Below are 27,614 nucleotides of genomic sequence, written 5' to 3'. Positions count from 1 at the left end.
TTTGAAATAGAGTCCAGCCTGTTCTTTCTTCTTCATTTTCTTAACAATTAGAATAACAAATTATTAGATAGTAATTAGTAGTTATTAGGCAATAATGTTGTCTTAAAATGTTTGTGCTCAGGACATATTTTGAAAGAAAAGCCAATGTTTTTGCTGATTAGATTCCATGTGGTTAAAAAAAAATATGACCAGCCGGGCGCTGGTGGCTCACGCCTGTAATCCTAGCTACTCAGGAGGCTGAGATCTGAGGATCGAGGTTCAAAGCCAGCCTGGGCAGGAGAGACCATGAGACTCCTATCTCCAATAAACCACCAGAAAGCCGGAAGTGGCGCTGTAGCTCAAGTGGCAGAGCGCTCGCCTTGAGCTGAAGAGCTGAGGGACAGTGCCCAGGCCCAGAGTTCAAGCCCCATGGCCGACAAAAAAAAAAAAAAAAAAAACATGACCTACAGACTTTTTTGTCAGTCGTGGGGCTTGAAGTTTGGGGCTGGGCGCTATCCCTGAGCTCTTCAGCACAAGGCTAGCATTCTACCACTTGAACCACAGTACCACTTCCAGCTTTTTCTGTTTATGTGGTGCTGAGGAATCAAACCCAGGGCCTCATCTGTGTGATGCAAGCACGCTACCACTGAGCTACCTTCCCAGCTGATGTACTGGGGCTTGAACTCAGGTCTGAGAACTTACTACAGAGTCTGAGCACTACCCCTAATTCCTACCTTCCTCTTCTCCTCAATGATAACACTGTACCACTTGAGCCACATCTCCACTTCCAGCTTTTTGGTGGTTAAGAGAAGAGTTTCACGGACTTTTCTGGCTGGCTTAGAGCCATGATCCTCAGATTTCAGCCTCTTGAGTAACTAGGCTTACAGATATGAACCACCACTGACTGGCAGATTGTCTTAAAAATAAACAAAATCTTCTGAAACAAGTAGAAATAAAATAGAAATTTGGTACTATTATATATTAAATGTGCAATTTTTTTTTTCCGGTTGTGGGGCCCGAACTCTGGGCCTGGGCGCTGTCCCTCAGCTCTTCAGCTCAAGGCTAGTGCTCTAGCACTTGAGCCACAGTGCCACTTCTGGCTTTTTCTGCTTATGTGGTGCTGAGGAATTGAACCCAGGGCCTCATGTAGGCAAGGCAAGCATTCCACCACTGACCCACCTTCCCAATCTTTAAAAAAAATTAATTCTAGTATTGGGAGTTGAACTAAGGACAGTGTCCTTTAGTTTTTTCTGCTCAAGTCTAGTGCTTTTACTTTAGCCCCAGCTCCAATTCTAGATCGATCGATCCATCTATCCATCTATCTATCTAATTGAAGATTGTCATAGACTTTCCTGCCTGGGCTGGCTTTGAATCTTGCTCTTTTTTTTTTTGGTCGGTAGTGGGTCTTGAACTCTGGGCCTTAGCGCTGTCCCTCAGCTCTTCAGCTCAAGGCTAGCGCCCTACCACTTGAGCTACAGTGCCACTTCCGGTTTTCTGGTGGTTTATTGGAGATAAGAGTTTCACCGAGTTTCCTGCCCAGGCTGGCTTTGAACCGTGATCCTCAGATCTCAGCCTCCTGAGTAGCTAGGATTGCAGGCATGAGCCACCGGCTCCCCAGTGCCCGGCTTGAATATTGTTCTTATCTCAGTTTCCTGAGCTGCTAGAATTACAGTTACAGGTGTGAGCTACTGACTGATTCCTTCTTCCTCTCCTTCTTCCTCTCCCTCTCTCTATACACTCCCTCTCCCTCTCCTCCCCGCCCCCCTTGAGCCTAATTGCTGTTCTTGAGCTTCTGTACTCAAAGCTAGTCCTCTACCACTTGAGCTACAGCTCCACTTCCGGCTTAAATTTTTTTTTTTTTAATTTTTCCCCCCAGTTTAGTTGAGATAAGAATCCCATTTACTTTCCTGCCTGGGGTGGCTTTGTACCACGATTCTCAGATCTCAACTTCCTGAGAAGCTAAGATTACAGGTGTGAGCCACTGGCACTGGGCTCCCTTTCTCTGTCTCTCTATCTGAGACAGTCCTGGGGATTGAACTCAGGGCCTGGGCACTGAGCTTCTTATGCTCAAGGTAAGCTCCACTTCCTGCTCTGCTTATGTGGTACTGAGGAATCCAACCCTGGGCTTCATGCATGCTAGGCAAGCACTCTACCACTAAGCCATATTCCCAGTCAATCTCTCTTTTGAGACCACTTATTAGCAATGTAAGCTCAGGTTGGTCTGTCATTTACCACATTGCCTTGCCACACCTATACTTGTAGGTATTCGGGAAGCTGAGATCTGTGGATTGCGATTTGAAGCCAGCCCAAGAGGAAAATCTGAGAAACTCTTATCGAACTAATAAGCTCAGGGGCGGAGCCCAGGCTCTGATTTCAAATCCCAGAAAGGGCCCACACATAAACAACAATAACACAACATACGCTGCATTTTTCATAATCATTGAAAATAATCTTTAATTTCAGGGTTTTTTTTTTTTTTTTTTTTTTTTTTTTGCCACGGCAGTACTTCTAGTTTTCTGGTGGTTAATTGCAGGTAGGAGTTTCCCCGACTTTCCTGGCCAGGGAAGGTTTTGAACTGTGATCCTCAGATCTCAGCCTCCAGAGTAGCTAGGATTGCAGGCAGGAGCCACCGTCGGAGGGCTGAATTTTAGTAGCTTTAAAAAATAAAGAGATGTCACACAGTACTGCACGCAGCAGACGATTTATCTCGTAAGTAAAATCCGCACTCTCCTTTAAGGTAGGATGATAATCCGTATTACTCCAGACAACGCGGCACGTTTGGGCGGTAAAGCGCTCACCCTTGTGCGCACGCGCGTTACGAATCAACGTCTCCCGCCGCAGACCGGCCTGCGCAGGCGCGTCGCGGAGGGGCGGGACCGGCGTCGGCGTCTCTTCTTCCAACTGCAGATTGTGGCAGCGCCATTTTGAACCCGCGGCTGCTGAGGGCGTGAGTTTCGGGAGGCTGGGCTACGGCCTCGGTTACCGGGCGGTGTCTCCCCTCACTTTCTCTGGTGTGTTTCCATAGATACTTGTGGAGACGTATCCGTCTTTACATCTAGGCTGGTATCCAGTGTCGAGGCGGACTCGTGGAAGATGATGTTACGAGGAAACCTGAAGCAAGTGCGCATCGAGAAGAACCCGGCCCGCCTTCGCGCGCTCGAGTCGGCGGCGGGCGAAGGGGAGCCGGCGTCCGCGGCGGCCATGGCGCTGACGCTGGCGGGGGAGCAGGCCCCGCCGGGCCCCGCGCCCTCGGAGGAGCACGCCGAGGAGGAGGTGGGCTTCACCATCGACATCAAGAGTTTCCTGAAGCCGGGCGAGAAGACGTACACGCAGCGCTGCCGCCTGTTCGTGGGGAACCTGCCCACCGACATCACCGAGGACGATTTCAAGCGGCTCTTCGAGCGCTACGGCGAGCCCAGCGAGGTCTTCATCAACCGCGACCGCGGCTTCGGCTTCATCCGCCTGGTCAGTCCGCGCCCGCGCGGCGGCCCCGGGCCCGGGCCGGCTGGGGGGGCGGGGCGCCGCAAACGGCGTCGGCGGTCACAGTTTCCTTTTTCCTTTCCTTTCCTTTTCTTTTCTTTTTTTTTTTTTTTCCGTGTCCGGGTCTTAGGGCTTAAACTCAGGGTCTGGGCTGTTCCATGTTCCAGGGCTGCTGCTGCTGTTGCTTCCCTCCCCCCCCCCCAATAGCTAGTGCTCTACCACTTGAGCCCACACATCCACTTTCTGGCTTTTGAGTGACTAATTGGAGATAAGAGTCTTTTGACTTCCAACCCCGGCTGGCTTTGAACCATGATTCTCAGATCTTAGCTCCCTGAGAGGCTGACATTATAGGCATGAGCCACCTGCTCCCAGCTGTAGTGATCTCTCTTCCCCTCCCCTCCCCTCCTTCCCCTCTCCTCCCTCTCCCCCTCCCTCTCCCCTCTTGCCAGACCTGGGACTTGAACTCAGGGCCTGGGCGCTATCCCTGTGCTGCTTTTGCTCAAGGTTCTACCACTTGAACCACACTACCACTTACAGCTTTAACTGTTTATGTGGTACTGAGGAATCGAATCCAGGGCTTCATGTATGCTAGGCAAGTACTCTACCACGAAGCCACATTCCCAGCCCCCAGAGTGATATCTATATCTATATATTTTTTTGGTCGGTCGTGAGGCTTGAACTCTAGGCTTGGATGCTGTCCCTGAGCTCTTCAGCTCGAGGTTAGTGCTCCACCACTTGAGCCACAGTACCACTTCCAATTTTCTGGTGATTAATTGGAGATGAGGGCCTCATGGTCCGAGATCCTCAGATCTCAGCCTTCGAGTATCTAGGATTACAGGTGTGAGCCACAGGCCCTCGGCCAGGAGTGATAATTCTTTTTTTTTTTGGGTCTCCTCGTGGGGCCTGAACTCTGGGCCGGGGCACTGTCCCTCAGCTCTTCAGCTCAAGGCTAGTGCTCTGCCACTTGAGCCACAGCACCACTTCCAGCTTTTTTCTTTTTGCTTATGTGGTGCTGAGGAATCGAACCCAGGGCCTCATGCATGCAAGGCAAGCGCTCTACCACTGAGCCACCTTCCCAGCCCTGGAGTGTTAATTCTTGAGAGATAAAATTAAAAGTTAGAGCGAAAGCTACACTATCTAGCTCTAAATTTCACAGAATGTGAGATTCCAAGCAGCAGACCTGCTTCTCTTTGCTCTCCAGCAGAGCCGCCATGCCTTTGGCACTTAACATGGTTATTTCTTGCCTCCAGCTCACTGTGCTTTTTACCTCTTACCGCTCAGCTGCCTCAATCTCTGCCAGGCCAGTAATGGCTTAATGTTTGTTTGTTAAGGAATCTAGTGTTTTTTTCCTCGTGTTCTTGGGATTGTGAATGGGGGTAAAACAGGATGGATGATGATATACTACTTATGTACCCCAGAATTACAATATTGTGCAACCTACCCCTTCTAATTTGAACTTCAGAAAAGATGTCTAATAATTTGTGCCTGTTTAACCTTTCTGTTTTTGGGATAGAGGTAGTTTTGAGGTTCGAATTTAAGGCCTTGTATTTAGCTTTACAGGCTGATGCCCTGCCACAGGAGTCACCCCGCCCCCCCTCATCCCCAGCCCTATCCTTAACTCCCCCGCCCCCCAAGCCCTATCCTTAACTTTTTTTTTGTCGGTCGTGGGGCTTAACTCTGGGCCTGGGCAAGGTCCCTCAGTTCTTCAGCTTAAGGCTAGCGTTCTACCCTTTGGGCCACAGTGCCACTTTTGGCTTTCTATTGGTTTATTGGAGATAAGAGTCTCATGGACTTTCTTGCCCAGGCTGGCTTTGAACCACGATCCTCAGATCTCAGCCTCCTGAGTAGCTAGGATTACAGGCATGAGCCACTGGCATCCAGCTATCCTTAACTTTTCTATGTAGCATTTGTGGGGGTTATACTCAGGACAGAAATTACTTTTTAACATTTTCCTGTACACTTTGTGGTGAAGATTTTTTTTTTGTGTCGGTCATGTGGCCTGAACTCTGGGCCTGAGCACTGTCCCTCAGTTCTTCAGCTCAAGGCTAGTACCCTACCACTTGAGCCAAAGCACCACTTCCAGCTTTTTCTGCTTATGTGGTGCTGAGGAATCGAACCCAGGGCCTCGTGCATGCAAGGCAAGTACTCTATCACTGAGCCACTTTCCCAGCCCCAAGATTGTTGATTATACAGTGCTTTTCTTTTCCTTCCTTCCTTCCTTCCTTCCTTCCTTCCTTCCTTCCTTCCTTCCTCTCTCTCTCTCTCTCTCTCTCTCTCTCTCTCTCTCTCTTTCTCTCTTTCTCTTCCTTCCTTCCTTCCTTCCTTCCTTCCTTCCTTCCTTCCTTCCTTCCTTCCTTTCTTTCTTTCTTTCTTTCTTTCTTTCTTTCTTTCTTTCTTTCTTTCTTTCTTTCTTTCTTTCTTTCTTTCTTTCTTTCTTTCTTTCTTTCTTTCTTTCTTTTCCTGGTACTGGGGCTTGGACTCTGGGCCTGGCTGCTGTTCCTGAGCTTTTCAGTTCAAGGCTAGCTCTCTACCACAGTGCCACTTCTGGTTTTCTGGTGGTTAATTGGAGATCAGAGTCTCACAGACTTTTACTGCCTGGGCTGTCATGAACCATGATCCTCAGATCTCAGCCTGCTGAGTAGCTAGGATTACAGGCTTGAGCCACCTGCGCCTGGACAATCTACATTTATTTTTTATTTTTTGTCAGTCCTGGTTCTTGAACTCAGGGCCTGGGTGCTGTCTCTGAGCCTCTGTGCTCAAGGCTAGTGCTCTACCACTTGAGCCACAGCACCACTTGTGGCCTTTTCTTTTTTCTTTTTTCTTTTTCCTGGTCGTGGGGCCTGAACTCCGGGCCTGGGCACTGTCCCTTAGCTCTTCAGCTCAAGGCTAGTGCTCTACCACTTGAGCCTCAGTCCCACTTCCGGCTTTTTCTGCTTATGTGGTGCTGAGGAATCGAATCCAGGGCCTCATGCATGCAAGGCAAGCACTCTACCACTGAGCCACCTTCTCAGACCAAACTTGTGGCCTTTTCTGAGTAGTTGTTTATTGGAGATAAGAGTATTACAGACTTTCTTGCCTGGACTGGCCTTGAACAGCGATCCTCAGATCTTAGCCTCCTGAGTAGCCAGGATTACAGGCAGGAGCCATCAGCACCTAGTTACTATTTCATAAGTTAGATAATGAGTACATTTCTCTTTTTTTTGGACAATGTTACCCCTTCACTTTCCCCCTTGTCCTCCCTCCATTCCTGTCCATAAGTTACAAGTTTTTTGTGTTGGAAAGATTTGTCTATAAGAAATTAACATAGGGCTGGGAAGGTGGCTCAGTGGTAGAGCGCTTGCCTTGCATGCCTGAAGCCCTGGGTTCGATTCCTCAGCACCACATAAGCAAAAAGAAAAAAGCTGGAGTGGCGCTATGGCTCAAGTGGTAGAGCGCTAGCCTTGAGCTGAAGAGCTGAGGGACAGCGCCCAGGCCCAGAGTTCAGGCCCCACGACTGGACCCAAAAAAAAAAAAAAAAAAAAAAGAAATTAACATAGGGGGCTGGGAAGTTGGCTCAGTGGTAAAGTGCTTGCCTTGCATGCATGAGGCCCTGGGTTCAATTCCTCAGCACCACATAAGCAGAAAAAGCCAGAAGTGGCGCTGTGGCTCCAGTGGTAGAGCGCTCGCCTTGAGCTGAAGAGCTGATGGACAGCTTCCAGGCCCAGAGTTCAAGCCCCACAACCAGCAACAAAAAAAAGAGAAAAAAGAAATTAACATAGGTATGGGAGGAAAAAACTGGGAGAGAGCAAGGGAAGGGGTGACATTGACCAAAAAGAAATGTGCTCTTATGTAACAGCCCCTCTGTATATTGCCTTTATTTATTTTTTTTATTTTTATTTTTTTTTTTGTCGGTTGTGAGGCTTGAACTCTGGGCCTGGGCATTGTCCCTCAGCTCTTCAACTCAAGGCAAGTGCTCTACCACTTGAGCTACAGTGCCACTTCCTGTATATTGCCTTTATAACAACAATAAAAAATTTAAAAAAAGTCAGCACACAGGTAAATACATTTATTAATTTATTTTTGGTGTCAGTCCTGAACTCAGGGCCTGGTTGCTGTCCCTGAGCCTTTTTGCTCAAGGCCATCACTCTACCACTTGAGCCACACCTCTACTTTCTTTTTTTTTTTTTTTGGGTCCGGTCGTGGGGCCTGAACTCTGGGCCTGGGCGCTGTCCCTCAGCTCTTCAGCTCAAGGCTAGCGCTCTACCACTTGAGCCACAGTGCCACTTCCGGCTTTTTTCTTTTTGCTTATGTGGTGCTGAGGAATCGAACCCAGGGCCTCGAGCATGCAAGGCAAGCGCTCTACCACTGAGCCACCTTCCCAGCCCCTTTTTTTTTTTTTTTGGAGTCAGGTCATGGGGTCTGAACTCTGGGCCTGGGCGCTGTCCCTCAGCTCTTCAGCTCAAGGCTAGCGTTCTACCACTTGAGCCACAGTGCCACTTCCGGCCGGCTTTTTTCTTTTTGCTTATGTGGTGCTGAGGAATCGAACCCAGGGCCTCATGCATGCAAGGCAAGCGCTCTACCACTGAGCCACCTTCCCAGCCCCACACCTCTACTTTCCACTTTTTTACTGGTTAATTGGAGATGGAGTCTCTTGGATTCTTCTGTCTGGGCTAGCTTTGAACTTCAATATTCAGATCTCAATCTTCTGAGTATTTCTCAGCTTCCTGAGTAGTTAGGATTATAGGGGTGAGAGACACTTGTGTTAAGCTATTTTTAGTTTTCTGAGGAACCCTCCATATTGATTTCAATAATATAGTAATTGCTGTAGTTTCATCCCCACCAACAGTGTATTTTACCCCACTCCTCATCAGGATTTGTTTTCTAGCTCTCTGTGTGTGTACATGTGTACCTGTGTACGTGTACATGTACGTGTACTAGATCTCTGTTTCACTCAGCTTTTGTTTAAGCTTTTTTATTCATGATTGAGCTTTACCAGTTTGCCGTACCCCAAGTTCAGTTTTTTGCTGGTTAATCAGAGATAAATCTCCGGGATTCGTTTGCCCTGGCTGGCTCTGGTTTTACCCACTAGTAGGTAGTGTGCGTGCTTGTGCACGTGTGTGTGTGTGTGTGTGTGTGTGTGTGCATACACATGCGTGCGCGTGCACCTGTGCCAGTAAATGGGGCTTGAACTCAAGGCCCCCATTCTTTTTTTTAAGCGGTTGTGGGGTTTGTACTCGGCCTGGGAGCCGTCCCAGCTCTTCAGCTAAAGGCTGCCACTCTACCACTTGAGCCATAGCGCCACTTCCAGCTTTTTCTGCTTATGTGGTGCTGAGGAATTGCAAGCACTCTGCCACTGAGCCACCTTCCCAGCCCAAGGCCCTCACATTCTTTCTTGGCTTTTTTGATGATACCTAGTGCCCTACTGCTTGAACACCTTAAAAGCTCCAGCTTTTTACTGGTTAATTGGAGCTATGAGTCTAATGGACTTTTCTGCCTGATCTGGCTTTGAACCTCTGTTCTCAGTTCTTAGCCTCTTAAGTAGCTAGGATCTCAGTTGTGAGCCATTAGCACCTATCCTTGGTTTTTGTTTTGTTCAGGATTTAATTCTGGATCCTTCTGTCTCAGCCTCTTGAGTACTAGGATTACAAGTATACACTATCCTGTCTGCTAAATTTTGCTGTAGTTTTCACATTTTCTACCCATTTTCATATGTCAATTTGTGTGTGTGTATACAGACATAAGTATGGAAGTATATATGTGTGTTTGTGTGTGTATGTATGTGTGTGTACGTATATGTACACAGTAAACTGCACTTTTGGAGACAGTGGTAAGACTTAAACCTAGAGCCTTGTACATGCTGTGTAGGCATTCTGCCATTGACGTATATCCCCACCACCCAGAACTACATATTTTAATTGTACCAGTTGATAAGTTTTACATCTGTTAAACTTGAAACCCTATACAAAAATATATTTTAATGCCCCAAGAAATTTCCTCATGTTCCTTGCTATTCCCAAGTCTACCTGACAGCATTTTAATTCAAGCCTCCATTCCTAAAATCTAGCTTTCAGAATTGTTAGATTATATGGCAAATTAGGTAACAAAGTGCCTGACTTTTATTCATTAAATGCTTGCTATGACTCACAATGTTGAGTTAAAGAAAAAAAAAGATTATTTTGTTCATTTATAAAAATATTTCTATAGATAGATTGGTATTTGTTAAGGGTACTCATTTTGAGCCATTGTGAACATTTTAGGTACTGAATAAAGAGACAGTTTTTCATTGGATATTATTGTCTTTGTACTCTTCTCACATAAGCATATAAAGTTTTTAAGTCTTCTGGAAGCTGGGTGCCGGTAGCTCTTGCCTGCAATCCTAGCTACTCAGTAGGAGGCTGAGATCTGAGGATCACGGTTCAAAGCCAGCCTGGGCAAGAAAGTCTGTGAGACCCTTACCCCCAATTAACCACCAGAAAACTGGAAGTGGCGTTGTGGTTCAAGTGATAGAACACTTGCTTTGAGCTGAAGTGACGAGGGACAGCTCCCAGTCCCACAGTTAAAGTCCCATCACTGACCCCCCCCCAAAAAAAAAAAAATTGAATGATAAACCACTATTTTAAATTACTTATTAAAAAACTTTTTTCCTCTTAAAAAGGAATCCAGAACACTGGCTGAAATTGCAAAAGCAGAATTGGATGGCACCATTTTGAAGAGCAGACCCCTCCGAATTCGCTTTGCTACACATGGAGCAGCCTTAACTGTCAAGAACCTTTCTCCCGTTGTTTCCAATGAGCTTCTAGAGCAAGCATTTTCCCAGTTTGGTCCTGTAGAGAAAGCTGTTGTGGTTGTGGATGATCGTGGTAGAGCTACGGGAAAAGGTTTTGTAGAATTTGCAGCAAAACCTCCTGCACGCAAGGCTCTGGAGAGATGTGGAGATGGGGCATTCTTGCTAACAACGTGAGTTAAATATCTTTTTGTTCATTTAAATGTGAGTTCTTCCTGTTTACTTTCTTTTTTTTTTTTTTGTCTTCTCGGTTGTAGGGCTTGGACTCTGGGCCTGAGCATTCTTTTTTTTTTTTTTTTTTTTTGGGGGTCTGGTCGTGGGGCCTGAACTCTGGGCCTCTTCAGCTCAAGGCGAGCGCTCTACCACTTGAGCCACAGCGCCACTTCCGGCTTTTTTCTTTTTGCTTATGTGGTGCTGAGGAATAGAACCCAGGGCCTCAGGCATGCAAGGCAAGCGCTCTACCACTGAGCCACCTTCCCAGCCCCCTGGGCATTCTTTCTGAGCTTTTCAGCTCAAGGTTAGCACTCTATCACTTGATCCACAGTGCCACTTCCATAAATGTTAGTTCTTGTATCTTTTCTTGTAGTTCCTACTACTGTTTTAACATATGGTAAGTAGGTGTTGTGGCAATATTCAGTAAAAATAAGAAGTTTTTGTGTATTACTAGGAATCGTGAAGTAATCTTTTCGGAAATGTTAGCTTTATTGGGGTATAACTCATATTAAAAAGCACTCCTCTGTGTAAGTGCGTATGCTAGGACTGGGGCTTAGCTTTTTCCATTTAAGACTAGCTACAGCTGAGTGTCAGTGGTACACACCTTTAATCCTAGCTACTCAGGAGGCCAAGATCTGAGGATCGAGGTTCAAAGCCAGCCCAGGCAAGGAAAGTCCAGAGACTCTTATCTCCAATTAACCACCAGAAAACAGCAAGTGGTGCTGTGGCTCAAGTGGTCGAGCGCTGTTCTTGGGTGCTTGAGCACCCAAGCACCCAGGTACAACAGAGTTCAAGCCTCACAACTGACAAAAAAAAAAAAAAAGACTACACCTCCACTTCTGGCTTTTTTACTAGTTACATGAACATAAAGTGTTTTGGATTTATCTTCTCAGGCTGGTTTCCTTCCTCCCCCCCTCCCCCCTCCCCCCTCCCCCCTCCCCCCTCCCCCCTCCCCCCCTCCCCCCTCCCCCCTCCCCCCTCCCCCCTCCCCCCTCCCCCCTCCCCCCTCCCCCCCCCTTTCTGTGTCTAGGCCTGGCTGCTGTCCTTCAGCTCAAGGCTAGCACTCTACCATTTGAGCCACAACGCCACTTCCGGCTTTTTTCTTTTTGCTTATGTGGTGCTGAGGAATCAAACCCAGGGCCTCAGGCATGCAAGGCAAGCGCTCTACCACTGAGCCATGTTCCCAGCCCCTCAGGCTGGTTTTCTAACAGTGATCCTCAGATCTGAGCCTCAGTAGCTATGATTACAGGTTTGAGCCACCAGTGCTCAGCAAGTGTACCTTTTTAAATGTGCTCAATGAGTTTTAATATTTTTAGTATTACCACGATAAGCAAATTGGAAAATTCCATCATTCTACCTAAGTGGGTTTTTTTCTTTTTGGTTGGTTGTGGGGCTTGAACTGTGGGCCTGGCCACTGTCCCTCAGCTCTTCAGCTCAAGGCAAGCGCTTTACTACTTGAGCCACAGCGCCACTTTCCAAAGTTGTTCTGTTATTCCATTCTTTCCCTGTTATTAAAATTTTATCTAGAGTAGTATTAAATGAAATGATATACTGTACATTGTTGTGTCATATGGTTTCTGTTTGCCATAACAGTAATGAGATTTCAACCATAGTGTGTGTACAGTACTTGGTTATGTTTATGGCTCATTCTACTTTATGGAAATAACTATAGTTTCCCTGTGGCCTGTGTTAAGATAGTTGAGGTTTTTTTTTTTTTTTTGGGTCCGGTCGTGGGGCCTGAAACTCTGGGCCTGGGCGCTGTCCCTCAGCTCTTCAGCTCAAGGCTAGTGCTCTACCACTTGAGCCACAGCGCCACTTCCGGCTTTTTTTCTTTTTGCTTATGTGGTGCTGAGGAATCGAACCCAGGGCCTCAGGCATGCAAGGCAAGCGCTCTACCACTGAGCCACCTCCCCAGCCCAGTTTTTTTTTGTTTTTAAGGCTGGTCCTATGCTTGAATTCTGCGCCAGGGCACTGTACCTGAGCTTTTTTTGCTCAAAACTAGCTCTCTGCCACTTGAGTCACAGCTCTACTCCTGAATTCTCCGTGGTTAGTTGGGGTTTAGAGTCTCTCAGACTTCTGCCTGGGATGGCTTTGAATCATAATCTTCAGATGTCAGCCTCCTGAGTAGCTAGGGATGAGCCACCAGCACCCAACTTGTTCATATGTTTGATGATGGCTAATCTTACTGGGATGGGATAGAAACTAAGTGTTTTGACTTGCATTTCCTCTATGGCCATAATTATTGACCATTTCCTCCTGTGTTGACCTTTCTTTTGAGAAGTGTCTATTTAACTCCTTTGCCCATTTATTGGATTGATTTTTTAGGGGAGTTTACTTAATTTAGCTCTTTGATATTTGGTATATTAGGCCCTTGTCAGATGTCTAGCTGCTAATGATCCCCCATTCTGTAGGTTCTTTCTAGCCTTGTAACTATGTCCTTTGCTGTAAACAAACTTTTTAGCCAGTTGCAATCCCATTTGTATATTCTCAGTTTGCTGCTCAGAAAATTCCTGCCTTGATATTCATTCTCTCTCTCTCCTCTCCCTAACTTGCTTCTTGAATGTTCTGTTTTCTGCCCACCGGGTTTTCCCTTTTGCTGGCTGCTTTAGGTTACATTTTGGGCTTTAGCTTTGTGTGTTTGTGTGTGCACATTGTCCCTTAGCTTTTTGTTCAAGGCTTGAGCCATACCTCCACTTCTGGCTTCGGCTTTAACAAATACTATTCTGAACAGTGAGAGTGACAAGCAGAGATGAATGGTTTGAATTGAATTGTGAGATGTGATGTGATGATAGTGATTACATATATAGAATGTGGTAGATATACATTTAAAACTTAGTTGTTGGTCATGGGGCTTGAACTCTGTGCCTAGGCACTGTCCCTGAGTTCTTTAGCTCTTCTGCTCAAGGCAAGTGCTCTACCACAGCGCCACTTCCAGTTTTTTGGTGGTTAATTGGAGATCAGAGTCTCATGGATTTTCCTGCCCAGGCTGGCTTTGAACCTCAGTCCTCACATCTCAGCCTCCTGAGTAGCTAGGATGATAGGCATAAGTCACTGGTGCCTGGCCCCATTTAAAACATTTTATTCAACTTAATTATATTGGTTTTGCTGGCTCATAATTAGTGACTTATGTACTTCAGTGTTTATTCACCTATATCTGACTCAAAGTGTTTATTGACTGATTTTATGAATATAGAATACTTGCTGAGACATTTTTGTTAACCCAGACATTTTTCCAAGTATATATCTTTAACAGAAGATGTTTGGAAGAGGGATTGGGAATGTGACTTAGTGGTGGAGTGCTTACTTAGCATGCACAAAGCCCTCTGTTCAATTCTTCAGCCCCACATAAACAGAAAAAGCTGGAAGTGGTGCTGTGGCTCTAGTGATAGAGTTGTAGCCTTGAGCAAAAAGAAGCTCAGAGACAGTGCTCAGGCCCTGAGTTTAAGCCCAGGACTGACAAAAAAAAAAAAAAAACAACCAAAACCAAACAAAAACAAAAGATGTTTGGAAGAGATTATTCATGTTAGACGCTATATTGTTATTAATGCCTTTTTTCTTTTCCAGTACCCCTCGTCCAGTCATTGTGGAACCCATGGAGCAATTTGATGATGAAGATGGTTTGCCAGAGAAACTAATGCAGAAAACTCAACAATATCATAAGTAAGAATTGAATAATAAAGAATATTTGGGATGGGGGAGGACTTGGTGGGGAGAAGATGGGAAGGGATGGGAAGGGGAAAAAAGGAGGAGGCTACCATGCTTGATAAGAAATGTACTCATTGGGCTGGGAAGGTGGCTCAGTGGTAGAGCGCTTGCCTTGCATGCCTGAGGCCCTGGGTTCCATTCCTCAGCACCACATAAGCAAAAAGAAAAAAAGCCGGAAGTGGTGCTGTGGCTCAAGTGGTAGAGCGCTAGCCTTGAGCTGAAGAGCTGAGGGACAGCACCCAGGCCAGAGTTCAGGCCCCACGACCGGACCCAAAAAAAAAAAAAAATGTACTCATTATCTTGCCCATGTAATTGTACCCCCTCTGTACAGTATTTTCACAATTAGAATATTTGGATTTGTGCTATTATAATTGTTACCAAATATTATTGATTTTAAGGTGTTCTGTTTAGTTATATAATCTGGTCAGTAGAGTAGTTTGGAATAATTTATCCATTCCCTTCGTTCCTCTCTTCCCCTTTTACTTGCTTCTCTTCTTTTTTCCTTTGTTTTCTCGTTTCTCCCCTCCTTATTTGCTAGGCAAGCATTGTACCATTTGAGCTACACCCAAGCCCTTTTTTGCTTTGGTTACTCAGGGAATGAATGTATCAAGCTTTTACCTGGAGCTTTTATCAGACTGCACTACTACTTAAGGCTTTCTGTGTAGTTAGGACCACATGTACATGTCACCATGCGTGCCTTATTAATACAGAATTGAGTTCATTTGGATTGGCCTCCTGAATATCTGGGATTACAGGCTGTTATACCTGGCCTTTTTTTTTTTTTTTTTTTGGGTCCGGTTGTGGGACCTGAACTCTGGGCCTGGGCACTGTCCCTCAGCTCTTCAGCTCAAGGCTAGCACTCTACCACTTGAGCCACAGTGCCACTTCCGGCTTTTTTCTTTTTGCTTATATGGTGCTGAGAAATCGAACCCAGGGCCTCAGGCATGCAAGGCAAGCACTCTACCACTGAGCCACCTTTCCAGCCCAAAATAGTTTTTTTTTTTTTTTGTCGTGGTTTTTTTTTTTTTTTTAATTATATATAAGGCCTGGATGCTGTTCTTGAGCTTCTTTTCCTCAAGGCTAGCACCCTACCATTTGAGCCACAGCACCAATTCTGGCTTCTTCTGTTTATGTGGTGCTGAGGAATTGAACCTAGGGCTTTATGCATGGTAGGCAAGCATTCTACCACTGAGTCTTATTCCCAGCCTCTGCCTGGCTTTAAAAAAAGTATGAGTAAAATTTAACTGTTTGTTTTCATAACTGTAGCAGGGCTTGATGGGTAGGGGGAGATTCAGAAATCATTGAAATGTACATCATGTGAGTATAATTCTTCACTTTATATGCTTCAGGTGTACTGGAAATTAAAAGGACACTTTGGGTGGATGGGAGGAATAGAATGGGGTCTGACTAGTTAAATAACCTGGCATAGAGGAAAAACTCTTTTTGGAAATTAAAAAAATAGTTTGTCCTTGGCGACAGTGACTCACACCTATAATCCTAGCTACTCAGGAGGCTGAGATCTGAGGATGGTGGTTTGAAGCTAGCCTCGGCAGGAAAGTCTAGACTTTTTTTGTTGTCAGTTGTGGGGCTTGACCTCTGGATTTGATCGCCATCCCTGACATCCTCAGCTCAAGGTGTTCCCTCTATTGCTCTATCAGCTTTCCTGCTTATACTTGTCTCAAACTGGGATTTTCAGATCTCAGCTTCTTCAGTAGGTAGAAGTACAGGTGTGAGTAATTCACCTTGCTTTATCTTTTTTTATCACTAATAGAAAAACTGATTTTAAGGCAGTTAACATAGACGTGTGTGTGTGTGTGTGTGTGTGTGTGTGTGTGTGTGTGTGTGTGTGTGTGTGTGTGTGTGTGTGTGTGTGTGTGTGTGTGTGTGTGTGTGTGTGTGTGTGTGTGTGTGTGTGTGTGATTTATGGGGCTTGAACTTGAGGCCTGGGTGCTGTCCTTGAGCTCTGTGGCTCAAGATTACAGCTCTACTTCCAGTTTTTGAGAGGTTAATTGGAGATAAGAGTCTCATGGGGACTTTTCTGCCCAGGCTGGCTTCTAATAGCAATCCTCAGATCTCAGCCTCCTGAGTAGCTAGGATTACAGGCATGAGCCATTGGTGCCGGGCTTGATCTGTGTGTTTTAGACCCTCCCCTTCCTCCATGTATGTTGAATGAAATTCCAAAGGCTTTATCCATGCTAAGGTCATGGCATGTTGTAACATTAAATGCATAGGTTTAAATTCTGGTTCCATTACTCACTAGATAGGCATTCCTTAATCAGTTTCTCAAACTCATATTCACTGAATCCATATCTTTACCATGAAATAATTAATCTGTTGGATAGAATGCCTTGAATATAAAATAAGTGCTCAACAAATGGTAGTTGTTGTTATTGTTGGTTATTTTTCTTTAGTATATATTTCTTTTTTTTTTTTTTAATGTAATTTTAGGGAAAGAGAACAACCACCACGATTTGCTCAACCTGGGACATTTGAATTTGAGTATGCATCTCGATGGAAGGCTCTTGATGAAATGGAAAAACAGCAGCGTGAGCAGGTTGATAGAAACATTAGAGAAGCCAAAGAGAAACTGGAAGCAGAAATGGAAGCAGCTAGGCACGAACACCAATTAATGCTAATGAGGCAAGGTAAAAAAGGCCTTTCATACAGATGTGATTTTTTTTTCCTCTCCATAAAAGGATATTTGTGTTCGCCGGGCACCGGTGGCTCACGCCTGTAATCCTAGCTAATCAGGAGGCTGAGATCTGAGGATTTCCTTGGTTCAAAGCCAGCCCGGGCAGGAGAGACCTTATAAACCACCAGAAAACCGGATGTGGCGCTGTAGCTCAAGTGGTAGAGCGCTTGCCTTGAGCTGAAGAGCTGAGGCACAGCGCCCAGGCCCAGAGTTCAAGCCCCATGACCGACAAAAAAAAAAAAAAAAAAAGTATATTTGTGTTCTACTGATAGGTATTACTATTTGAACTACCTTGTAGGATTCCAGTGTTAGAAGTGATTATAGTAACAATAAATTTTTTTTAGCTAGTTCTGAGGTTTGAACTCAGGGCCTGGGCACCTTCTCTGAGCTTCTTTTGCTCAAGGCTAGCATTGTACCACTTGAGCCACCTTATTCTGTTTATATGGTGTTGAGGAATCAAATCCAGGGCTTTATAAGGCAAGCACTCTACCACTAAACTACATTCCAAGCCCCTCCTCCCCCTTTTTTAAAAAAATTAACGGAAGAGAGGTCCTGTTTATTTATTTTTTGTTGGGTGGGGCTTAGTGGAGGCGTGGACACTTGTTAACCCCCATTTCTTCTGCTCAAGGCTAGCGCTCTACCACTTTGCACTACAACATCACTTCTGGTTTTCTGGTGGTTAATTGGAGGTAAGAGTCTCTTGAGGGTTGGGAAGGTGGCTCAGTGGTAGAGCGCTTGCCTTGCATGCATGAGGCCCTGGGTTCGATTCCTCAGCACCACATAAGCAAAAAGAAAAAAGCTGGAAGTGGCGCTGTGCCTCAGGTGGTAGAGCGCTAGCCTTGAGCTGAGGAGCTGAGGGACAGTGCCCAGGCCCAGAGTTCAGGCCCCACGACTGGACCCAAAAAAACAAACAAAAGAGTCTCGTGACATTCCCGCCCCAGGAGGTTTTAAATCTCAGTCTTCAGATCTCAGCCTCCTGAGTAACTAGGATTATGGTGTGAGCCACCAGTGCCCAGTGGGGACCTCTTTACGAATACAAAAAAATCCCCAACAACCCAGAAACTTCTCATTGAAAATGTATGAGATCAGAAGTCTTTCATATTTTTGAGTTCTAGGTTTCAGTTTTTCTTTTTCTTTTTTTTTTTTTTTTTGCTGGTCTACCACTTGAGCCATAGCACCAATTCCGGCTTTTTCTGTTTATGTGGTACTGAGGGATTGAATGCAGGGCCTTATGCATAAAAGGCAAGCACTCTACTACTAAGCCATATTCCCAGCCCTATGCTAGACTTTCCTGTCCAGACTGGCTTCAAACCTCCATTCTGGTTTTGTTTTTTTTTTTGGTTGGCCGTGGGGCTTGAACTCTGGGCCTGGGCGCTATCCCTCAGCTCTTCAGCTCAAGGCGATCGCTCTACCACTTGAGCTACAGCGCCACTTCCGGTTTTCTGCTGGTTTATTGGAGATAGGAGTCTCACCATCTCTCCTGCCCGGGCTGGCTTTGAACCGCGATCCTCAGATCTCAGCCTCCTGAGTAGCTAGGATTACAGGCATGAGCCACCAGCGCCCGGCTCCTCCATTCTGTTTTTATTGTTGTGATAGTAATAAATTATAATATTAAATATAGATTATAATAATAAATTACTATTAATCCTGTGGCTTGAACTCGGGGCTTGGGCACTGTCCCTGAGCTTTTTTTTTTTTTTTTTTTGCCAGTCCTGGGCTTAAACTCTAGGTCTGGGCGCTGTCCCTCAGTTCTTCAGCTCAAGGCAAGCGCTCTATCACTTGAGCCACAGCACCACTTCTGGCTTTTTCTGCTTATGTGGTGCTGAGGAATCGAACCCAGGGCCTCATGCAGCATGCAAGCACTCTACCACTGAGCCACCTTCCTAGCCCCTCTGAGCTTTTTTACTCAAGGCTAGTACTCTTTTCTCATGGACTTTCCTGTCTTGCCTGTTTTGGAACCATAATCCTCATCATGTCTCAGCCCTCTGAGTAACTTGGATTATAGACATGAGCCACTGGTGTTTAACTATAGCTGTCTTTTGTTTTGTTTTGTTGGTGGTGGGGCTTGAACTCAGGCCCTGGGCACTGTCCCTCAGCTCTTCAGCTCAAGGATAGCGCTCTATCATTTGAGCCACAGCAACACTTCCCGTCTTCTAGTGGTTTATTCGAGATAAGACTTTCATGTGCTTTCCTGCCTAGGCTGGTTTTGAACTACAGTCCTCAGATCTCAGCCTCCTGAGTAGCTAGAATTACAGGCATGAGCCACCGGGGCCTGGCTAGTTGTCTTTTTATAGCCATTTATATTGTTGCAGCTTTTCCCTTGTCCTTAATTTTCCAAAATTTTCTTAGTTATTCCTATCACTGATGTTTTTCACTATATATATTTGTTCTTTTTTAAAATAAACATCTGATTAATTGCTACTTCGTCCTTACAGTTTTTGCTTTTTTGTCTTATTTTAGAAGGATCTTGCCATATACAGCAGACTCACTCTTGATGTTTATACTTCAGCCTTCCTAGTATATGTTGCTTTTTATTCATTTATTTATTTTTTTGGTCGGTCGTGGGACTTGAACTCTGGGCCTAGGTGCTGTCCCTCAGCTCTTCAGCTCAAGGCAAGCGCTCTACCACTTGAGCTACAGCACCACTTCCGGTTTTCTGGTGGTTTATTGGAGATAGGAGTCTCATGGTCTCTCCTGCCTGGGCTGGCTTTGAACCGCGATCTTCAAATCTCAGCCTCCTGAGTAGCTAGGATTACAGGCGTGAGCCACAAGCACCCAGCATTATGTTGCTTTTTAAAATTGTACATACCCCTGAATGATAGAACTGGGGCTTGAACGCGTGGCTGGTTCTCTGTCACTTGAGCCAGTTCTCAAGCCTTCATTTTCCCCTGGTGTTTTGGAGATATGAATCTGGGGGATTTTTCTATGTCTGCTGGCTTTTGAATCTCAATTCACAGATCTCAGCCTACTTAGTACCTAGGATTATTGATATTAGCCATAGGCACCTGCTTCTGTTTTGTTATATTTAAGAGATAGGATCTTACAGTGTTGCCCAGACAGGCCTCAAATGACAAGATTCAGATGATTTGCTGCTTGTCACCTGTTCCCATCTTTGGTACTGGGAACTCACGGTCCAGTTATCTCCCTAAGCATTTTTTTGCTTAAGTTAGAGCTCTACCACTTGAACCAGTTCCTGCTTTTTTGGTGGTTAATTTTGGAGATGGGATTCTTACGGACTTTTCCTGCCTGGGTTGGCTTTAAATAGCAACCCTTAGATCTCAGCCTCCTGAATAGCTTAGATACAGCATGAGTTACTGATGCTCTTTTAACTTTTGATCATTAATACAGAAGCTAGTTTTGTATTTTTTTTTTTCTTTTTATTTGGGTCCAGTTGTGGGGCCTGAACTCTGGGCCTGGGCGCTGTCCCTCAGCTCTTCAGCTCAAGGCTAGCGCTCTACCACTTGAGCCACAGCACCACTTCCGGCTTTTTTCTTTTTGCTTATGTGGTGCTGAGGAATTGAACCCAGGGCCTCATGCATTCAAGGCAAGTACTCTACCACTGAGCCACCTTCCCAGCCCCTTTTTTTCTTTTTTTTTTTTTATTGAACTTTACTGTTATTTTTTTTTGGTTGGTCGTGGGGCTTGAACTCCAGGCTGAGGCGCTGTCCCTGCACTCTTCAGCTCAAGGCGAGCGCTCTACTGCTTGAGCCACAGCACCACTTCCAGTTTTCTATTTATTGGAGATAAGAGTCTCCTGGAGTTTCCTGCCTGGCCTGGCTTTGAACCGCAATCCTCGGATCTCAGCCTCCTGAGTAGCTAGGATTACAGGTGTGAGCTACTGGTGCCCAGCTACACAGTGTACACTAACTTTATATCATTTTTTTTCTTGGGGTACTGTCATGGGGCCTGAATTCTGGGCCTGGTTACTGTCCCTCAGCTCTTCAGCTCAAGGCTAGTGCTCTACCACTTGAGCCACAGCGCCACTTCTGGCCTTCTTCTTTTTGCTTATGTGGTGATGAGGAATTGAATCCAGGGCCTCATGCATGTAAGGCAAGCACTCTACCACTGAGCCACCTTCCCAGCCCGAGCTATCATGTATTTTGTTACTACTTTTTCCCCTTCCATTATATTCTTGTAGATTATTTTGTTTGGAATACCTTTGTACTTATAACTCAAGTAATAGAAGTATGTGTATATACTTTAAGTGATAATTCCTAAGCAAAAGAAAATAGAGCTATGTTTGTTTCATCATTTTCCTTTTCCTCTCTTCTCTTTTTTAAAAAAATTTCCAGTCTGAGACTGAGACTCTTAACTCTGTACTTGACATTTTTGCTCATTGGTTAGTGTTCTACTGACTGAGCCATGTCTCTAGCACGTGTGCCCCCCACCCCCCCATGTATGCCTGGCCCACCCTGTGTATGCCTGGATGCTGTCTCTGAGCTCTTTGGTTCAAGGTTAGCACTCTACCACTTTGAGCCACAGTTCCACTTCTGGATTTTGAGTGGTTAATGGGAGGTAGTCTCAAGAGGACTTTTCTGCCTGGCTGGCTTCAAACCATGAGTAGCTAGGATTATATGTGTGAGCCACTGGTGCTGGCTTTTTTTTTTTTTTTAAATAGTGCTAGGTTTCAAACAAAGAACCCCCCATGCTGTAGTAGGCATGTGTTCAATACTCAACCACGCCTCATAACTTCTTGTCTGCTTGTCTCCCTTTCTCCCTCCCTCCCTCCCTCTCTCCGTCCCTTCTTCCTTCCCTCCTTCCCTTCATTCTTTCATTCTTTCACCAGTCATAAAGCTTGAACTCAAGGTCTGGGCACTGTCCCTTAATTTCTTTTGCTCAAGGTTAATCCTCTACCATTTGAGCCACAGTGCCACTTCAGGCTTTTTCTGCGTATGTGGTACTTAGGAATTGAACCCAGGGCTTCATGCATGCTAGGCAAGCACTCTACCACTAAGCCACATTCCCAGCCTCTACTTTCATTTTTCATTTGTTGGGATTTCTGACATTGATTTAGTATTTTTTACTGATAAGCCTCATACAAATTTCAGCCCTGTTTTTTTTGTTTTGTTTTGTTTCTGATACTGGGGCTTGCAAATAAGGTGCTGTCTCTGAGCTTTTGTGATAAATGCTAATGCTGTACCACTTGAGCCACAGCTCCACTTTGGAACTCTTTGGAAGCTCATTGGAGATAATAGTCTATGGACTGGGATTGTAAGCATGTCCCAGTTGGTAAGAGTGCCAGCCAACGAGTGAAAGTGGTTGCAGGTATCCAGTTCAAGTCCTAGTCTCGGACATGGGAAAGAGGAAAGAAAGAGTCCTGTGGACTTTGCTGCTAGGCCAGCTTCAAATCCAGTTCCTCAGATCTCAGCCTCCATAGTAGCTATGTTTATAAGTGTGAGCCACCAGTACCTGACTTCAACCCAGTGTCAAAGTAGGCTGAGGTATGATGTTTTTCTTTCTTTTATTTTTTTTTGGTCAGTCCTGGGGCCTGAACTCTGGGCCTGGGCACTGTCCCTTAGCTCTTCAGCTCAAGGCTAGTAGTGCTCTACCACTTGAGGTACACTGCCACTTCTGGCTTTTATTTGCTTATGTGGTACTGAAGAATTGAACCCAGGGTCTGATGCATGCAAGGCAAGCATTCTACCACTGGGCCACCTTCCCAGCCCATGATGTTTTTCTTGTTTTTCTTTTTGCCAGTCCTGGAACTTGAACTCAGGTCCTGGACACTGTCTCTGAGCTTTTGCTTAAGGCTAGCACTCTTATCACTTAAGTCATAGTACCTCTCTGGTCTTTTCTGTTTATGTGATACGGAGGAATTGAAACCAGGGCTTCATGCAGCTAGGCAAGCACTCTGCTACTAAACCACCTTCCTAGCTCTCAGGCATGATTTTACTGTATGTCTTCTCACTGATCTTTCTGATTTCTTTAAGAATAGCATACAAGCAGTATTTCTTGAGCTGTTGGATGTTTTAAATTTATAAAGTTGAAAGGTATAAAGTTCCTGTATTTTTTTTCCTTTAAGTGATTAATAGTTTTATTACCTTCTTGAATTAGTGTTTCTGCAGTGGTGCTAAAAGCAATCCTGAATTTGTATTGTACTTCATTTATTACATCATTCTGCCTATCTTTGTAGTTTATGTCTTGTTAATCATAATATCTCAAATTTTCCTTGATACTAACTAACCTTTCAATCTTTAGTTTCAGATTTTACAGATTAGAACTGTTAGATCAAAAGGTATACATTCTGTTTTCATGAAGTGTAAGATATTAAAAAAGAAATTTCTCATTCTAGGAAATCTGTTTTATTTTATCTAGACCAGTTTTTAAATATGCTTTACTGGTATCAGCCAAGGAAACTTTTTGGGCTTTGTGTTTGTTGCTAATTTCTTTCTTCTTCTAATTTTTTGTTTTGTTTTGTTGGTCACAGGCTTGAACTCAGGGCCTGTGTGCTGTCCCTGAACTTTTTTTTTGCTCAAGGCTGAGTACTGTACCACTTTGAGCCACACTGCCAATTCCTGTTGCTGATTTTTTGTGTATATTCCTTTCTATTCCCTTTTGCCTTTTTTATGTTTATGATATATTGAAATTTGTTGTGTAAGGATTTTAGATATTATTAACTAGTAACAAGTAATGATTGTACAACTAATGCCTTCACATCTGTGGATGCTTGTGAATTATTAATTTCCAACTTGTCGTTTTTCAGATTGTAGGATTAAAAACACCTCTGGTAACCATAGTCTATCCCCCCTTTTTTTTTTTTTTTTTGTTGGTCGTGGGGCTTGAACTCTGGGCTTGGGTGCTGTCCCTGCGCTCTTCAGCTCAAGGTGAGTGCTCTACCACTTGAGCCATAGTGCCACTTCCAGTTTTTTAGTGGTTTATTGGAGATAAGAGTCTCACAGACGGGGCTGGGAATGTGGCTCAATGGTAGAGTGCTTGCCTTACATGCCTGAGGCCCTGGGTTCGATTCCTCAGCACCACATAAGCCAAAAGAAAAAAGCCGGAAGTGGTGCTGTGGCTCAAGTGGTAGAGCGCTAGCCTTGAGCTGAAGAGCTGAGGGACAGTGCCCAGGCCCAGAGTTCAGGCCCCACGACCGGACCCAAAAAAAAAAAAAAAAAAAAAAAAAAAAGAATTGTTGCCCCCCCCTTTGTTTCCCCTTCCCATCCCTTCCCATCTCCCAACCTCCTCACCCCCCCCCCACCTTCCCCCTCTCTGTTGTTGCATTGCCCCAAGGATTGAATGAAAGGCCTTGAGTATGCTTGGCCAGAGCTCTCTTACTGAGCCAAACTCCAACCCTAATGCAGTTTTCTCAAATGGCTTGATTTAAAAGTGTACAATTTAGTCAGGAGTTGGTGGCTCACGATTGTAATCCTAGCTACTCTGGAGGCTGAGATCTGAGGATCAAGGTTCAAAGCCAGCCCAGGCAGGAAAGTTCATGAGACTCTTATCTCCAATTAACCACCAGAAAACTGGAAGTGGCACAGTAGCTTAAGTGGTAGAGCACAATCCTTGAGCTGAAGAGTTGAGGGACAGTGCCTAGGCCCAGAGTTCAAGCCCCACAGGTGACCCTCCTCCTCCCCCCAAAAGTATAAAATCTAGTTGTCACAAAGGACACAATTTATGTTCTTATTACTTTTCATAGAGGAATAAATATGTATTTTCATATTGTTGTAAATGGTAGATTAGTACAGAACAAATCCATGGATAAAATTGTTATAGGATGTGTTGTTTTAACTTTTTTGGATTGTTTATACTAATAGGACAAGTCTCATACTGACATTTGTTGAAGTATTTTCCTTTTGAGTGTGCAACTAAGTTGCAAATTTCTTTTTTTTTTGGTCAGTCATGGGGCTTGAACTCTGGGCTTCAGTGCTATCCCTGCGCTCTTCAGCTCAAGGCGAGCGCTCTACTGCTTGAGTCACACCACTACTTCCGGTTTTCTAGTGGTTAATTAGGGATAAGAGTCTCGTGGAATGCTGGGAAGGTGGCTCAGTGGTAGAATGCTTACCTTGTATGCATGAGGCCCTGGGTTCGATTCCTTAGCACCACATAAGCAAAAAGAAAAAAGCCGGAAGTGGCTCTGTGGCTCAAGTGGTAGAGCGCTCGCCTTGAGCTGAAGAGCTGAGGGACAGCACCCAGGCCGAGTTCAGGCCCTACAATCGGAACCCCCCCCCCCAAAAAAAAAAAAAAAAAGTGTCTCATGGACTGTTCTGCCCAGGCTGGCTTTGAACCGTGATCCTCAGATCTCAGCCTCCTGAGTGTGAGCCACCAGTGCCTGGCTTAAGTTACAAATTTCTAGTAAAATCACTAGGTTTCTCTAGCTAAAATCCATGATAGTTTGTGTGATTGATTCTCAGTGTTCATACACATAAAAAAATCTAGATACCATTGAGCATAAACATACTTGATCCATATTCCTGGAGGTTTTGATATGATTGGTCCTAGAATAAAAAGATTTTAAGTCATTCTAATGAATAGTTATTTGCTAACTAATCAATACATAATTTTAGCTGAGCACTGTTTCACACCTGTAATCCAGCTACTTAAGAGGCTGAGATCTGAGGATTGTGGTTCAAGCTCTACAACTGGCCTCCCTCTACCCCTTTTCCCTCAAGTGTGTGTGTGTGTGTGTGTGTGTGTGTGTGTGTGTGTGTGTGTGTGTGTGTGTGTGTGTGTGTGTGTGTGTGTGTGTGTGTGTGTGTGTGTGTGTGTGTGTGTGTGTGTGTGTGTGTGTGTGTGTGTGTGTAAAATTCCAATGTCAAAGGCCTATTGAATGCTTTTTTATCCCTTCCTGATCCTGGGGCTTGAACTCAGGAACTTGAGCCACAGTGACACTTCCGGCTTTTACTCAGACTAATTTGTTGGAGATAAGAATCTCACAGGGGCTGGAAAGGTAGCTCAGTGGTAGAGGTAGAGTGCTTGCCTTGCATGCATGAGGCCCTGGGTTTGATTCTTCAGCACCATATAAAGAGGAAGTGGCACTGTGGCTCAACTGATAGAGCGCCAATCTTGAGCTGAAGACCTGAGGGACAGCGCCCAGGCCTAGAATTCAGGCCCCACAACCAACGAAAAGAAAAACAACAAGAAAAGAATCTCACAGACTCTTGCCTAAATGGAGATCCTTAGATCTTAGCCTTCTGAGTAGTTTGGAATATAGGGGTGAGAAACTAGCTCCCAGCTCATAATTTAACTTGCATTTCACTTCTGAGTGTAAGAATTTATTTTAAAAACACTCTGTTGAACTAGGTGCTAGTGGTCTTTAATCTCAGGAGCCTGAGATTTAGTATTGCAGTTCAAAGCCAGTCAAGTTTTGAAAAGTTGCTGAGACATTTTTTTGTTTTTTTTTGTTTTTGTTTTTGTTTTTTTCTAATGCAGGTCCTGGGGCTTGAACTCAGGGCCTTACCTCTGTCCCTTAGTTCTTTTTTCTTACTTCTTTTTTGGTGTTGGTCATGGCCCTTGAACTCAGGGCCTGGGTGCTGCTCCTAAGCTACTTTTGTTCAAGGCTTGCACTTTACTTCTTGAGCCACAGCCTCACTTCCTGTCTTTTCTGAGTGGTTGATTGAAGATAAAGAGTCTCATGGGGTCTTTTCTGTTCAAGCCTGCTTTGAACTGTGATCCTTAGATTTCAGCCTCCTGATTAGCTAGGATTACAGGTATGAGCCACATATGCCTGGCTCTGAATTTATTTTCATCTTACTTTGGAACTCCTATTCTTGTTATGTTAGGGATTAATGATAGTAGTTAAAGCCTGGGGTATGGTATAAGATTTTGTCTCAAAAAAGCAAAACAAAAAAAAGTTGCTTTTCTTTGTTTTTTTTTGTGTCCAGTCGTGGGGCCTGAACTCTGGGCCTGGGTGCTGTCCCTCAGCTCTTCAGCTCAAGGCTAGCGCACTACCACTTGAGCCACAGCGCTTTTTGCTTTTTTCTTATGTGGTGCTGAGGAATCGAACCCAGGGCTTCATTCATGCAAGGCAAGTGCTCTACCACTGAGCCACCTTCCCATCCCTGCTTTTTTTAATATTAGTATTCAACCTTTTTTTTTTTTCTTTCAAGGATTTTTCTTCATTGCCCTTTGAATAACATTGATTAGTGTAAAAATGATCTTGTGCTGATTGTGTTGGGAGGGATTTTATGCCATGAAACTTTTTTTTTTTGCCAGTCCTGGGGCTTGAACTCAGGGCTTGAGCACTGTCCCTGAACTTGTTTGGCTCAAGGCTAGTCCTCTACTAATTGAGCCACAGCGCCACTTCTGATTTTTTTTTTTTTTTTGTTGTTTATGTGGTACTGAGGAATCAAACCCAGGGCTTCATGCATGCTAGCAGTCACTCTCCCACTGAGCTACTTTCCCAGCCCTGCCATGAAACTATTTTATTTCTGCTTTTTGTGGTTTCTTGGTTTTGTTATGTTTTGGTTCTTGTTTTATGTGGTATTGAGGTTTGAATTCAGGATTTGTCACTTGCTAGACAGGTGCTTTGCCACTTCAGCCTCCTATCTAGTTTTATTAATAGATCTGCTGACTGTGCTGATCCTAGTTCTTAAATAAGAACTAAGTATTTTTTTTTTTTTGGGTCCGGTCATGGGGCCTGAACTCTGGAATTGGGCACTGTCCCTCAGCTCTTCAGCTCAAGGCTAGCGCTCTACCACTTGAGCCACAGCACCACTTCTGGCTTTTTTCTTTTTGCTTATGTGGTGCTGAGGAATCGAACCCAGGGCCTCAGGCATGCAAGGCAAGTGCTCTACCACTGAGCCACCTTCCCAGCCCCAAGAACTAAGTTCTTAAGCTTTA

General features: G+C 44.8%; 1 protein-coding gene across 3 annotated transcripts in view; it reads left to right on the top strand.

Annotated features, from left to right (window-relative positions):
- The first annotated feature begins 2,897 nt into the window (after nt 1-2,897).
- Nucleotides 2,898-27,614, top strand: part of Pspc1 (paraspeckle component 1) — a 106,577-nt gene continuing 81,860 nt past the window's right edge. Inside the window, exons 1-4 of one of the 3 annotated variants that reach the window (XR_011367914.1) lie at nt 2,898-3,444; nt 10,094-10,395; nt 14,000-14,095; nt 16,589-16,785. Coding sequence is in view for 2 of the 3 variants with exons in the window: in XM_070003147.1 (XP_069859248.1) it covers nt 3,073-3,444; nt 10,094-10,395; nt 14,000-14,095; nt 16,589-16,785 (967 nt within the window). In the remaining variant the exon portion in view is untranslated. The remainder of the gene's footprint in view (nt 3,445-10,093; nt 10,396-13,999; nt 14,096-16,588; nt 16,786-27,614) is intronic. The other 2 variants (XM_070003147.1, XM_070003148.1) reach the window with 2 other exon arrangements.

Source organism: Dipodomys merriami, unplaced genomic scaffold, assembly GCF_024711535.1.
Source record: "Dipodomys merriami isolate MVZ:Mamm:240054 unplaced genomic scaffold, mDipMer1.0.p SCAF_6, whole genome shotgun sequence".
NCBI classification, from domain to species: Eukaryota; Metazoa; Chordata; class Mammalia; order Rodentia; family Heteromyidae; genus Dipodomys; species Dipodomys merriami.
Note: the sequence above shows the minus strand (reverse complement) of the source record. Positions and strands in the feature narration are given on the sequence as shown.